The sequence below is a fragment of the Pteropus alecto genome, unplaced genomic scaffold (genome assembly GCF_000325575.1).
Source record: "Pteropus alecto unplaced genomic scaffold, ASM32557v1 scaffold3, whole genome shotgun sequence".
In the NCBI taxonomy this organism is placed as follows: Eukaryota; Metazoa; Chordata; class Mammalia; order Chiroptera; family Pteropodidae; genus Pteropus; species Pteropus alecto.
In genome coordinates, this window is record NW_006442484.1 from 70,203,532 (window position 1) to 70,217,844 (window position 14,313).

Genomic DNA, 14,313 nt, shown 5'->3' on the forward strand with positions numbered 1-14,313 from the left:
TTCCAGCCTTTTCAGTTCTGATCCCTGGTCATTTTTACCAAAAAAAAAAAAAAGGGGGGGGGATTTAAAATGGAATTGTGATAGATTCCATGATTCCTTCTTCCTGTTCTTCTATAAATCCCTTGATATCCTTGGTCATTTGGAAGGAATTCAAGCTAAAAGTAAATCTTTAGTGACCCCTAGGTTTTCTTTGAGCTTACATATTTAACCTTTTCCACTATCATTTAAATTGTGCTTAAGTAACTAAGGGAAGCATTTATTCCCCTTTCTCCTAACCATCTTGCTTAAAGGGTTGACTAGCACTTACATGACCCCATTGGGCAAGAAAAAGTGAGCAATGCTTATGCTCAGAACTCAGAAAAGACATCAGCTATGCTATCTAGAAGATGAACCAGCAGGCTATCTTGAGAGAATACAATCAAAATTTGAGTTAAGAGTGTCCCCAGTGACTGAGACAGCCCAGGAGCTTCTAATGCATATGCTTCAGATTTGGTGTTATAAAATGAGAGAGCTTAATAGGAGTAGATTTTAAAAAGTAAAGGTGAAAGGTTCCACTAAATACCACTGTTATTTAATGGTTTCTCAAAGTTACATTGATTATTTTCCAAGTATTTGAAAGACACTCTGATATAACATTTATAACAAAGTGTGCTATCAATGCCTTAAGAATGAAAACAAAATCTAGATCTTCACTGAGAGCCCCTCCATACCAAACAACAACAAAAAGTCCCATTCTGAACTAAATTAAGTAGAGGAAATGAGAATTGAGGTTAGAATTTTAATGAACTAAGATGAATGAAAGTATTTAATACCCTACTACAGTTGGATGTGTAGGAGAGGAAAAGGAAAAAAAAAACGCTTTGTCAAAACACTTACCAGTATTGTTTCCACATTTAGTTTTAGGGTCAATCAGATAACAAAGTGATAATCATATTATCCTGCACCCAACCAATAGACATACTTGTTTCTAAATCACCCTAGTCATTGCTCATGGAAATACTCCTAAAATTGTAATTAGGAAAATTTTGAAAAATATATTTTTTTATTTTTTTCAATTACAGTTAACATACAATGTTATATTAGTTTCAGGTGTACAATATAGTGATTAGACATTTATATAACTTACAAAGTGATCACCCTGATAAGTTGAGTACCCATCTGACACCATACATAGTTATTACAATATTATTGATTATATTTCTTACGCTGTACTTGACATCTCTGTGACTGTTTTGATAACTGGCCCTTTGTACATCTCAGTCCCTTCCCCTTTGTCACCCATTCCCACTAATGCCCTCCCATCTGGCAACCATCAAAATGTTCTCTATATCTATGAATTTGTTTCCTTTTTGTTCATTTGTTTTTCAGATTTTCCACATATAAGTGAAATCACATATTTGTCTTTGTCTGAATTATTTTGATCAAGGAAAAAAATGAGAGCGACAAGGATCAGCAGTTTGAAATATTCATTAAGTCTAGTTATAGTTCAGAACTTAAAGTAATATCAATTTTTCTTTAATGCTTGAAGTAGTCTTTTCTTTTTTTCGATGATGGGAAATGATACAACCTACCTTTAGTAGAGCTAAATAGATTTTTGAGGTAACCTTGTGAATAAGTAGATGGCCTAGCCAGGAGGAAGGAGCTAGACAAAAATGTAGAGAAGACATAAACAGAGATTTCTTTGACCAAGTGCCAACACTCATACACTGACGATTATACAATTTTTTTGCTAAAATTTATGCTTTCAGATATCACAACCATATCAGTGAAAACAGGGTTGCTAACAAATGTTTGTGATGTGGGTGTGTATTAATTTATATGAGATGGTATATGAAGCAAGATGGTCGACTGCTTTGACTTAAACTATTTTCCCATTGAATCATCAAACCTGGATAAAGACCTAACAGGAACAAGTCATAGAATAAGAAAATATGAGAAAGATATGTTCTTTGCCCTCTAAGATCTTAGAAGTCTTATGAAAGAGATGACAGACATTTTCTACACAGAACACTTCACAAAGGGTGAATGGAAGGCAGCACATGATTAATCACCAAACATGTTGAGGGAGTAAGTGTTAAGTGATTTATGAATTTGAATAAAGGAGTGGAGGGAATCAATGGAATCTGGGAAAAAAGTTTAATCTACCCTACCATGTTTTTCATGATTTTTAAGGCACATTTGCTTTTTTGCTTCTCTGTGAACATACATGAAAAAAGATATACCATTCTATAACAAGAATCAACTTCAAGTCAGTCATTATATAGCAAATTAAAATTTCCAGCACTTTTCATAGTTACCTTTTTGGTTTGAAATAAAGTTTCATTGCAAATATGATCACTTGGGTATTTTAAATAAATGATGTCAGAGAACCTTAAATAGTAGCAAAAGTTTACTAAAACCCTATGTTAATCAAAAACATTTTGATTACTGTATTTACTGTATAGTTCACTTAGAATGAGGTCACCTAGTCACAAATACTGTCCTCAAGTTAACTCTCATTTGGATCTGAGTACGTTAATTTCTGTATCTATGGAGAATACACCACCACATGCTTAAAATTTTAAAGTTAAGCTAAAATAAGCATTTACTTCTGGACATTATAGGTTTTTAATATTTTTCCAAAAGAAATCTGACATAGTCTTTCCCTCAGCAGTCTAAAAACTGTTAAATGTACTGAACGTACTATTTGAATATCAAAGACATATACTTGATATGAAATTATAGTCCAGCTTTTCTGAAATCTTTAATTCGCAGGTGCCCCTTGACTTTCGCAAATAATCTAATTGTAAAAGTGAACAGGAAGTTTACACGTATTTCATGAAGGCTGTTCAAGAGTGGGCAATAAGTAGACATGAAGAATTATTATTCATTCCTTTATACAGATTAAAATTAAGACACCCAAAGTCTTTTTTTTTTCAAGATAGAGATACATACATGAAGGTTTTTTGCAAGTGAAATAAGCAGTCACTTTAATTTGCAGTTCTATTTACATTCTCAAGGTGACAATGTTCAGTAACTGTAGAGGCTAAGCTGTAAAATCTCAGTTTTCATACAAATAGAGAAGATGTTTCTTAAGACCCCGAAGGTCTTAGTTTTCTATCTGTGCAAAAGGACAAATGGTAATTTTGCTTTAGAGATTGCCCTAATGTTGTATTCAAGCCAAGCATGGAACCCAGCTACAAATTTGGTTTGGGTTTTCCGATCAGTGTTATAGTGTGGTAACACTCCATTCTTTTGCCCCTTTCAGATGACTCTGTAAGCATGCCCAGTGTGGTAAGTGAACAAGAAGCTTACCTCCTGAGTGCCATTGGAAGGAGGAGGTTCTCCAGCCACGTCTCTAGTATGTCTGCACCTCAGGCTGAGGTGGGCCTGTTACCCAGCCAAAGGTAAAGAGCCATGGATATCTTATACTCTCCATTTAGGGGAAAGGTAGACATTATGAAAATTCACTCACTATTCTAAAATGGCTGAAGAGAAGCAAACAATCAGTGTTTTAAAATAGACTATTCAACAAAGGACTTTTCAACTAGGGTTGTGCAGGTAACAATTTGCAGAGAGTTTTCCAAGCCAGGTCAGGAAAAGGGATTTCAATTTCTGATCCAATCATTATTTCTCCTTAAAAATTTTCCACAAATAGATAAATGGTCTTCTTTCAAATGACATTCTTGTATTTCAGATGTATCATTAGCTAAACTAATAATGAATACCTGGCAAGTATTTAGGACTACCTTGATCTATTTGGTGACGTTTAGACTTTTGTTATATCATCAGTATTTATGTGGAGGTAGTGATGCTTATTAAACAAGCAGAAAAGGACTTGTGCCACTATGTGTAACTTTGGGTAGGTCATTTAAGAAAAGCCCATAGTTTTCTCCTCTGTGAAATGAAGAGGTGGCTATAACCATTGTTAAGGTAAATTCTCTATAGTTCTGTGATTCCATGACTAAATTCTTTAAAACATTTTTTTCAGTGTTCTCTGCTCCCTAAGATTATATATCTGATGTAAGAGTTAAAACATTATCTATTTCAGAGCCAATGATAGTTTTACTTGAGGAACTGAATTATTTCAAAGAATTAGCCTAATCTGTTTTTTTCTAGTTTGTTGTTTATTTTTAATACCTATACATTCAATGTGGTATAATTCATACATGAAAAATAATAAAAATCAGGGCACATTCTAATGTTTAGATAAAATCTGTTAATATGCAGAAATAATTACCCTGTACCCAAATCTTTTAGCGAATAGTTCATAAACTATACGGATGAAATAAAATTTGTGAAATAAAGCTTAACTTTGAAGAACATTTTTAAAATAGAGGAAAATGTTAAAAGATGATTAATAAATAAATTGTATACTTATAAAGAAAGCAATATTCTATATACTATATAATTATTACAAAAATTGCTAATATATAAGCATTATTATTATTGTAAGAGATTTTTTTACCCATGATTTGGTAATTTGGTAAGGAAGTCTTATAAATAAAATGTGTGAAAAAAATCAGAACCAAACTATAAAATATCCCAAAACAAGATATAAAGTCATACAAGGAAACTATTTTTAATTGTTAGCAATGTGCAAGGTTCCATCAAGAATAAAATAAAACCATCTAGCAATTTATTCAAAAGTTTCATTTAAATTAAGGAATTGTAGGAATTTAGATTAGGGTTTTGTTGTTGTTGTTATTGTTATTATTTACCTGAAGGAACCAGGCCATCAATTCCCTTTGTACATATCCATTAAGGGGCTAACTCATTTCCAGAGAGAAAATTCATTCTAGTATAGATATACTAGGAATTCAGAAAAATAATATAATTAAACCCTTTGGGCTCAAGTCATACTTCAGAAGGCTAGTAAAAGTAATGTCTATGTGCATTAGAGAAAAGGAGTCTCTTTTAGGGAACAGAGGCTATTTTTACAGTGTATAGTTAGTTAAATGATTCTTCGGGGTCAGGCACTCAGTTTCTTAAGTGGTTTAAGTCCATCTAGTTTAACAAGTATTTACTGAGTGCTTCATGGGTGCTTAGCTCAATGCTAGACACTGAAGGAAAGAGAGCTAAAGTATGACACAGTTTCTGTTCACAAATCCCCAAATCAGCTGCATCCAAATAAATCGATAAACTATTTAATTATTCTCTCACCAACCTAACAGGTTTCTTCTTTTGGCATTTACAATTCAGTCAATAGAGGATGGAGTAAGGAGGTAAATGTGAGTTCTGTGTGGATTTTCCAGGGTTATCTTCCTTCCATTTGTTTACTTGCATTTTCATTGCAAAATTAGCAGGAAAAGTTGGGTTCTTTCTTTGCTTTTCTTAATGACATCAGTCCAAGAGTTTGGTTATGGCAGTTCCTGGTAAGTGGTTTCTGGGTGATAATGTCACAACTCACAAGACAGGAGCAGGATCCTGGTCAATGAAACATCATGTACATAAGACAGGTTAAAAATAACCACCCAGCCAAATGTTTGCCAAAGGAATGATAGTTTCATCTTGTACAGTTTCATTCTGCAACGCGTTTCAGAGCTCATGTGTCCATTTGGAGCTCGTTTTAATTCCCAACTCTTGACCGATAAATAGATCACTCCTCTGAGAGTCGTATTCATCCAAAGCCCCTCCTCCCCCATTGCCTTGAGTCTTATGTCTTGACAAACCCAGCACAAGGTGAAATGGTTGACTGTCTCCTTTTCCTTCCTCGTTCTGTTAAATTTATTTATTTTTGGTTCTCGGAAGCAGAAAACTGCATGCCTTTTTTCCTTTTCTTTTATTTGTTTGCATTTTCTTTCCCTAAACTTCATCTCCCTACCCCTCCTGCAGTGAACCTAATGTCCTCGATGACTCCCAGGGCCTGGCCGCTGAGGGCAGCCTCTCTAGGTACAGTGTCAATGCTACCTGTCTATTGGTGTCTGTGCTGGGAAACTAGCTGTTCCCTGTCTCCTCTGTCTCTCTGTCTCCTCTCGCCCCGTCTAGATATCTATTTCCATGCCTTGCCCTTTGTTGCTCATGAACACACAAGCCTGGAAGTCAAAGGTGTAGCCTCCTTCATTTTCAGCTTCAGAGCTCAATCACAAATGGCCTAAAAGGCCTACTAAAAAAAAAAAAAAATTCTGTGGAGTTCTTTTAGGGGCTTGTCCTATGGGTGTCTGAAACGTTTGATGTGCCAAATGTTAAATTTATCCTATCTAATCATTCCCTCCCACACTGTTATTCCTTAAGAACTATTGTTTGGAAGCCTGTTAATTTGACTCCCCATCATCTGGAAGCCCCTTATTAATTTGAGACAGGTCTTTTAGCTGATACCATGGGTGGTAGGTAAGAAGACAATGACGCTGTAGTAAGAGTAGCAATGTTAATACAAGTTATATATTTCCCTCTCTTTAATGCATGCTATGTGGCAGGCTATTATAGTAGCTTGTTCAAACAACATTTATATGAAGGATATCTGTCCCAGCACAAAGATGACTCCAAAACTTGCCATGAAATAGCAGACACAAACATTTCTTGGTAAGTAAGAGAAGTCTTATAATGTGAACAATATAGTGTCCTGGCTACTGGCTTAAAGTTTCCAAAAGGGGGACTGCACCTTTAACACTCAGATTAACCACGTCAAACATTCCTAATCTTGTGCTGTTGATTCACACCTCTCAACTAATCCTCATTAGGGGTAATGCTTTGTGTTCATTCTAAGAGTGCCTTTGTTCCATCTCAAGAGAAAACATTCCCTTTCAGGTTTGCATTACATAGTGAGTACGATATACCTGTGTTTATTGCTTTATCACAAAGATGAGGAAATGTTGAGAGGCCGTTCCTGTGATAGGTTGTCCTTTGTTTTCTTTGCATCTTGTTCAGATTTCGCATTTTCTTCTGTAATTGAAAATGGGAAATTTCGTCTGTCATCAGGTGTATCTTTTTCTTTCTTTTTTTACTGGACCCATAATTCATGACATTCATTTGTGTTTGCGAGCCCTTACCCCAACAGATCAGTCTCTTACTGGTGGTGAATGTGGAAGTGCCGCAGAGTGCAGACTTAATTCCATAATCAAGGGTTTTAGGGATGGGGGAAAACAAAACAGTTCTCAAGCTGGTTTCTCTCCATTGTTCACAGCTTTTGAAGAGATTGGAACCAAGTCTAGGACCGTGACCACTGCTTTCAAAGAACGCATTTGTTAAATGCTTACTATTGCATGTGAGACAAGAGAACCTTGATAGAAGATAATTTCTGTGGCCTCCTGAGAGGAGAAAGTGTTAAATCAGCCTTTCATTTGGCCAACTTTGTCCCAAGGCTTTTCTAATGAGCCCAAATTCTACTCTTGCTGAGTAAATAGCCTAGGGTTGGTGAGAGAAGGTATGAGTTTGGGTGGATTTTTATAAACTCTCCAAAGGATTTGGCCATCTCTGGCAGGCTCAGGGTTCAAATGACTGATTTGGAATTCTCTAAACCAATCTAATCTGCCTTGGGTTGAGTGTCAATGGGAATAAGCCCAAAGTTCTGCTGTGAGACTGGTTCAGAGCCAAAGCTATAGATTTTATCTACAACTGAATTTAGTCAGTCACATCAGGACTCTGATAACTGTTTTAGATCAACTGTTGTTGATCTGCTGTCCCTGTGACCATTGTGTTTTAGTTCTGGGTGTTTCCCAGTCATCCAGATTCAGCCATAGTCACTAAGAAACTGGAAGATGAGGCATTCACTTTAGATTCTAAATCTATTAAAGCAGAGGCATTCCATCAGCCAGTAGCACATCCACCTTTGCTATACTGCAAATCGTACCTCTTGAACTCCATCATGTCACCACGTTCTCTTTGGAGGAGAGGAACTTTTGGCATTTACTAAGAGGTGGGTTTAAAAAATAGGATTTATACTTGTAATTGTTGGTTTTCGGGCTTTTTTATTATTGGCATGAAATGTCTTTATGCTACAGACTCTTAAAATCCTAAAGAAGCAGTAAGGCATTAATGTAAATCACATTTAGCACACACCTGATCACTCAGGACCTAAAATATACCTAAAGTAGTTCTAAGGAAAATCTGGTGCCAAATTTAAATATCAGGAAGGATGCCTAAAGGAAAGTGATAAATCCAGCTCCTTTCCTCCAGCCCCAATATTTTGGTAAACTTTCTAGGGATTTGCTTTTGAAAGACCACTTACTTTAGGCAAAATGGTCAAGTTGGTCTAGAGGCTGAATGAGGAAAAGACCAGGTAACTAGAATAACCTAATGAATAGAGAGAAAAAGATAATTTTATAGACCTTTCGAAAATTTCTTCTAGGATTTTTTTTAACCTGTGCTAACTGGTTTCTTTTAAAGATTTATGATGAGAAATATCAACCTGTTAGAAACACTATGCCATAGAGAAAACTTTTGTTTTTTAGAAATTAATAAATTGATACAATGTTCCATGGAAGAATTATCTTCTGTGAAGAGTGTTGCTCTAAGAGGTATAGAAACTCATTAGAGATGTTTCTTCCCAATGCCCTCCCCAAATACACACACCATGGACCATATTTGTTTTCCAGAAGGTTATTCAATTGCTCAAGCTTGGATGCTTATATTTGAGAATTAGATTTTGTTTGGACATGCCAGAACATTTTGAAGGGCAGGAATTGACAATCCACTCTAATTAAAAAAAAAAAAAAAAGAGAGAGAGAGATTACAATGCTATTTGATTCCATAAGGATAATTTTAATCACAGTGGATAAAAAGAATGTGGTTCAAATTTGAACAGGATGTATAGTCTGGGTGAGACAAAATAAAAATAACTTATTTAGGAGAACCCATCTCATGATCATCATCCACATTTTTAAAGTTTAAAAACTTGGCAAGTACTCTCAAAATACAAAGAAAAATATTATAACAAAAACTTTTTATGTATTTAATGGCTCAGAAAATGTGTGTTGTGATACACAAATATGTACTTAGTCATTGCTAAATCAGTTCTTATGTGATATCTAGGATCCAGATTATTCCCCCTTTTAAATGTGATTCCAGCTTCTTATCTCTAAATTCGGTGGCATTTAAAATGTGTTTTCTTGGATGTTGTTGAAGCTAAATAAATTTTAAATGATAATCTTTTACTGGGAAAGGGAAAAGTAGGATTTTGTCTACTGTTGAATTCCCTGTTCTCTGCAGGTGCTTTATGGTTCCTTTGGTTTTGGATTTATGCATCCCTATGCTGAGTGTCTCGTGATATCTCTAAATTTCTCTAAATTTTTTTAACCATATTAAAATGGAAACTAAAAGGCATATAAAAGCAGTGAAATACTAATTTATTTTCTATGTGCTAGTCTCACCCAGTACTCCTACTTAAATTTTTTATTTGTGAAATATATTTCAATCTATATACTTTTTTATAATTTGAAATGAGTGATATGAATTTTTATTGCATTACTGAATGGCTCCTTGTTCACCTATTATTTATTTTAACAAATACCATTAGGTATACATTTTATTAGGAGATACATATGTATATGCTACAATCCAGGCCATCAAGTTGAAACAAAGGAAAAGAGGTAATTTGTGCTAAAACTGAGTTCCTCACATTATCTAAACATCCCTAGCTTATAAATGACTCGCTTCCATTTCGAGTAAGATGTTTTTGTTTTTTGTAGACAGTTGAGTCACACCAGTTCTGCCAAGCCCCAAGTGCATTTACTTTTCTACAATCCAGATCATGTTATGGTTTGCCACTGTAATGATTTTCAGTGACTCAAAAACACAAAGGATGATTTTAGCTTCACTTTAGAAAGTTTTATTTATTTTTATCCTTCTTGTTTTGCCCTTTTATTTGTCAAACTGATAGAAATTAGTCACTTCTCATTCCCAAGATTAAAGATTTCGGGAGACCAGTGTCCTATTGAGGTGCTTAGGGCTGACTCCTTATAAGGTCTTCTCCTAGTTGGTTTTAGTATTGCACATTTTTGGTCACACATCACAGATCTTACAGATGATCAAAATATTACGTGATTTAGAGAGAAGCTAAATCAAAACTACTTTTTATATGTGACACTCAAATTTGCTATAGGCCTGAGAAAAAGAAATGCATCCTGTGTAAATAACTTCCATTATTAATTTCTCTGGCTGTTTATTATTGTGTCCTGACCACACACAATTAAGCCAGACTTTGATGTTCCAAATATAAACATGTTAGCATCACATTTTTAGAGAGAATTTAGCTGGGAGATATCTCTAAGGACATGTTCTATAATTTCATCTTTGATGTGTGCATTCCATTGATTAAATGCTATATCATTTACATGGAACAGCTAATAACTATTACTAAAGCTATACACCTGATTTATTTCTTAGAACTAAGCCTCTCTATCCATAGAGAAAATTTTGATGCTTATGATCCTTCCTTGGAAAAATCATCATGAAATTACCATTATATTTTGACATTTAACACTCCCCGAGTAACATGCATTTCTTTTCTTGCACGATTTTTTTTTTCTTACAATCTCAGCTTACTGAATAAAAGGAGACAAGTGGACTGCCTCGATTTCATTTTCTCTGCTCAATTATTTTCAGAACATTGTATTACCCACTTCCTTTTAGTGTTCTAAAAGCAATAAACTCATTACAAATATCAAATATAAAACAAGGAAGCATGCTATATACATTATTTTTCATGGTCAATCCATTTTACATCAACTAACTTCTTTTCTCTGTTTTAATGGGAGGTAGGTGGTAAGTATTCATCTCCCTTTACAGCCAAGGGAACTGAGGTAACATTTAGATGTCAATGAAAAATCCATTCCAATAAAAGCTTTGCTTGGTATTTGGGAGAAACTTGTTTCTACTTTTGTGCATATGGTAATTGAATATTCTTTTTAATTTAAGACACATGTTAAAAATGTATAATTAATAAGGAGATGTCATTTCAAACATGCCAGCAATATAGTCTGGATTGCTTATCAGAATTATTGCTTTGTTCCTTTGGGGTAATTTTCTGTTTTCATAGAAAGGTCATATATGGTACAAGGTCATATATGTATAGAAATAATGTACATAGATCTTTTGAACTTGATATTTAGGAGAACAAGAAAGTTTTAAAAACATCCGTTTGGGGGATTTTTTATAGAATTTTGTATTATGTATCCCAAATGGTATAATTATGATATAAAAAATCCTTATTTCATAAAAACTTTGATAAACTCCATTTGGGAATCATTGACTTTCTTCTAGTAGAAATATAAGACTTTTAAAAAATGACAGATGTGCCTGTGTCAACCATGTGATGATAGCCAGTTGTTTACACAACATCTGATTGTCTATCTTGCAACCAATTTCTCTCCGTACAACTGCAGCCAGATATTTAGATAGCTCATTTTTTTTTTTAATGAAAATGAATGAATATAGTCTTTCTCTCTTTTTTTCTGGACAGTTGCTGACTCTGGATTCCTCTGTGGAATATTTTTCTCTAAAAACTATTTATACATGACTCTCCTTTTGCAAAGGCAAAGCAGAAATTAATCACCCATTACCCAAATAATCCCATTGGCATCATCCACAGGATTACAATGTTCTCTGGGGCAAAATACATCTCTTTTTTTTCACTCACAATCCCATTATAAACACCTAGTATACATGCATGCAGAATGAAAAGGGATCATGGGCCCATGACAGTATTTTCAGCTTCAGCCAACACTAAAATAGTGACCACTGCCAGTAGTCATTTTTGCATATAAAATACACACATACACAGTAAAATTTGGGGGGAGCAGGTTGTTGCTTCTATAAATCGCACAATGTGTTTGAGTGCAGCTACTTGATATTAATTGATTGATCTTCTAAGTTCTACTGACAGCTTAATTACTTTGCCAGCCTTTTAAATCTAAAACCATTTTCAAAAAACATTTGTCTGCCTATGTGACTATTCATGACTATTCATTTACTCAGTAGTCACAGAGACTTAAGGCTGCAAACATGCGTTGAATGTGCCCCTTCACCCAAATGGATTCTGTGTCTGATGTGTTTGATCTTCGTCCATCTTATTTTCATTTAAACTGAATTTTGAAAAAGGTGTTCCCATCCGTGTGATAAGACTTGTTTGTGTTCGTTCGTCACCACCTTTTCCCCTCCCCTCGGAAAAAAAATTGAGATCAGAATATGACATCTCAAACCTTTTGGTGGCTTCCAAACCAGGGGTGTGATCAAACGAATGTTTTGTTGAACGATAGATACAGCATCAGTGATTGAAAACAGAATCTCAATTTTGGCAGCTTGGGGATACCAGGCCTTGACCTCGCTCCCAAACCTTTGAAAAACTCCCATCTCAGGGATTCTTTCCCAATCTTCCTTCAAAGATAACAGTATCTTTGAAGTGACCGTTTCATATAAGTGATCTGAGCTAATGCCCACAGAGTGTTCTGTACTCTCTCCAGATACACTAACATGTTGGTACTTGACAGGGTGGCAAGTGTACAGAGTGAACCTGGCCAACAGAACCTCCTCCTTCAGCAGCCGTTGGGGAGGAAGAGGGGCCTGAGGCAGGTAAGCAGACCCCGAAAGGGCTGGAAAGTCATCCTATGAAATAGAAGCTCTATTTTATTTTATTTTTTTTATGTTTGTTTGTTTGTTTGTTTGTTTTTATGGTGACATTGGTTAACGAAATCCAGTGAGTTTCAGCTATATACTTTAACAGTAAGGCATACATATTTTTACACTGTGTTCACCTCCCATAGTTAGATTTCTTTCTGTCACCACATATTTGACCCCCTTTACCCTGTCTACCTCCCCTCTACCTCTTCCCCCCTCCCCCCCTCTTCTGACTCTATTTAATTTTTAATGCCCATTTTATATGGAAATTATATGTTGCCTTCTCCTCACCGAAAACAAGCAGTACAGAGCAACCTTAAAACATGGTAAGTGCTTGAACAATCAGTTTTTAGCTCATATTCAGCAAAGCTGATTACATAGTAAAATAAGTAGGCCTATCTTATTTTAGTTTTGTATCCTAAAATTCACTGAAATTCTCACATGACTCTTAAATTATGTAAATTAATGTTCTCTGTCTATATTAAGAAGTAATAATTAGGAGATAGAATCAGTTAAAGAAGATGCCAGAATCAAATACTTGTAGTTAAATATGCAGAAAGAAGTTTATTTCTTATCAGCTACAAATGTAAGAAACAACCATGAGAGTCCACAGAAACCCATAAAGAAAGGCAAAAACCATTGTCAGAATCTTCTGAGTATAGTGTTTCCTCCCAGGCAGTTAGACCCTTCTCGCCAGCTTTATTCTGCTTATTCTCTTTAGCTAAGACGTCCTCTACTATCACGTCAGAAGACTCAGACTGAACCCAGAAACCGCCATGGGGCTCGGCTGTCGACCACTCGGAGGAGCATTCAACCTAAAACAAAGCCATCTGGTGAGGTCTCCTGTGTCCCTTCTGTGTCCCATACCATTGACATGATGCCACGCAACTCAGCTGGGAAGGCCTGCAGAAACTGAGCTCATGCAGATAAGCCCCACTTTGAGAAAGCACTAAGATGTGTAAAGAAGTTTCCCAGAAAACTTTAGTGTCTTTTTTCTTCTCACTTTTTCTAACGCCCATCCTTACCCCCATGAACCTAGGGAACTGGAAGAGTTCAAGGTAAACAAGAACGCTGTGAGATTTTACTGTAGAAAATTGTGCTTCCTTTACCCAAGCCAGGAACTGAGTTTGTTATCTGTCTTACTGAAGGCAAAGAAATGATGGCTCATAGGGACTTTTAAGTACTGTTGGTGGTTGTTATGAGTGATGACCAAGGTCACCTAAAATTCTATGCAAATCTTATTTTTAGGCCATTTATATAAATATGATTTTTCTACCCAAATTCTACTCTTTACAAGAAGGTAAAATAAAAATATGTACATAATAGTCAAATATGCTCTCATTTATTAATAAATTAATAAATGTCTTTACTAAGAAAAGCCAGGAGACGCTGGTTAATTATTAAGCACTGACAACATGCTTCCCCTCTATTTACTGCTTTACTTCTGACCTACAGCGGATCAGAAACGCTCTGTGACCTTCATTGAGGCTCAGCCAGAGTCAGCAAGTGCCCCAACAGACACACTTTCTGCTACAGTCCAGCCACAAGGCTGCAGCCCAGCCCCATCTAGGAAACCAGAAGGAATGGACAAACCAGTCCTCACATCTTCCCCGGCCATTGTTGTTGCTGATCTTCATAGCCTGTCCCCCAAACAGGTGAGAGTGCTAGAGAAAGAGGCAAGGCTTACTCCCTCCATACTTAGGTCTAGGAACCACTTGGATATGCAAATTCATTCCATATAATTTAGGTCTGGGACTGTAACATTTTGTTAGCCAGACATTG

At 35.6% G+C, this 14,313-nt stretch overlaps 1 protein-coding gene across 2 annotated transcripts in view; it reads left to right on the plus strand.

Moving 5' to 3' along the window:
* Positions 1 to 14,313, plus strand: part of UNC80 (unc-80 homolog, NALCN channel complex subunit) — a 189,901-nt gene that overhangs the window by 171,030 nt on the left and 4,558 nt on the right. The window contains exons 59-63 of one of the 2 annotated variants that reach the window (XM_006921411.1): positions 3,248 to 3,386; positions 5,815 to 5,871; positions 12,405 to 12,486; positions 13,253 to 13,364; positions 13,987 to 14,186. In XM_006921411.1, the coding sequence (XP_006921473.1) occupies positions 3,248 to 3,386; positions 5,815 to 5,871; positions 12,405 to 12,486; positions 13,253 to 13,364; positions 13,987 to 14,186 (590 nt within the window). The remainder of the gene's footprint in view (positions 1 to 3,247; positions 3,387 to 5,814; positions 5,872 to 12,404; positions 12,487 to 13,252; positions 13,365 to 13,986; positions 14,187 to 14,313) is intronic. The other variant, XM_006921412.1, reaches the window with a different exon arrangement.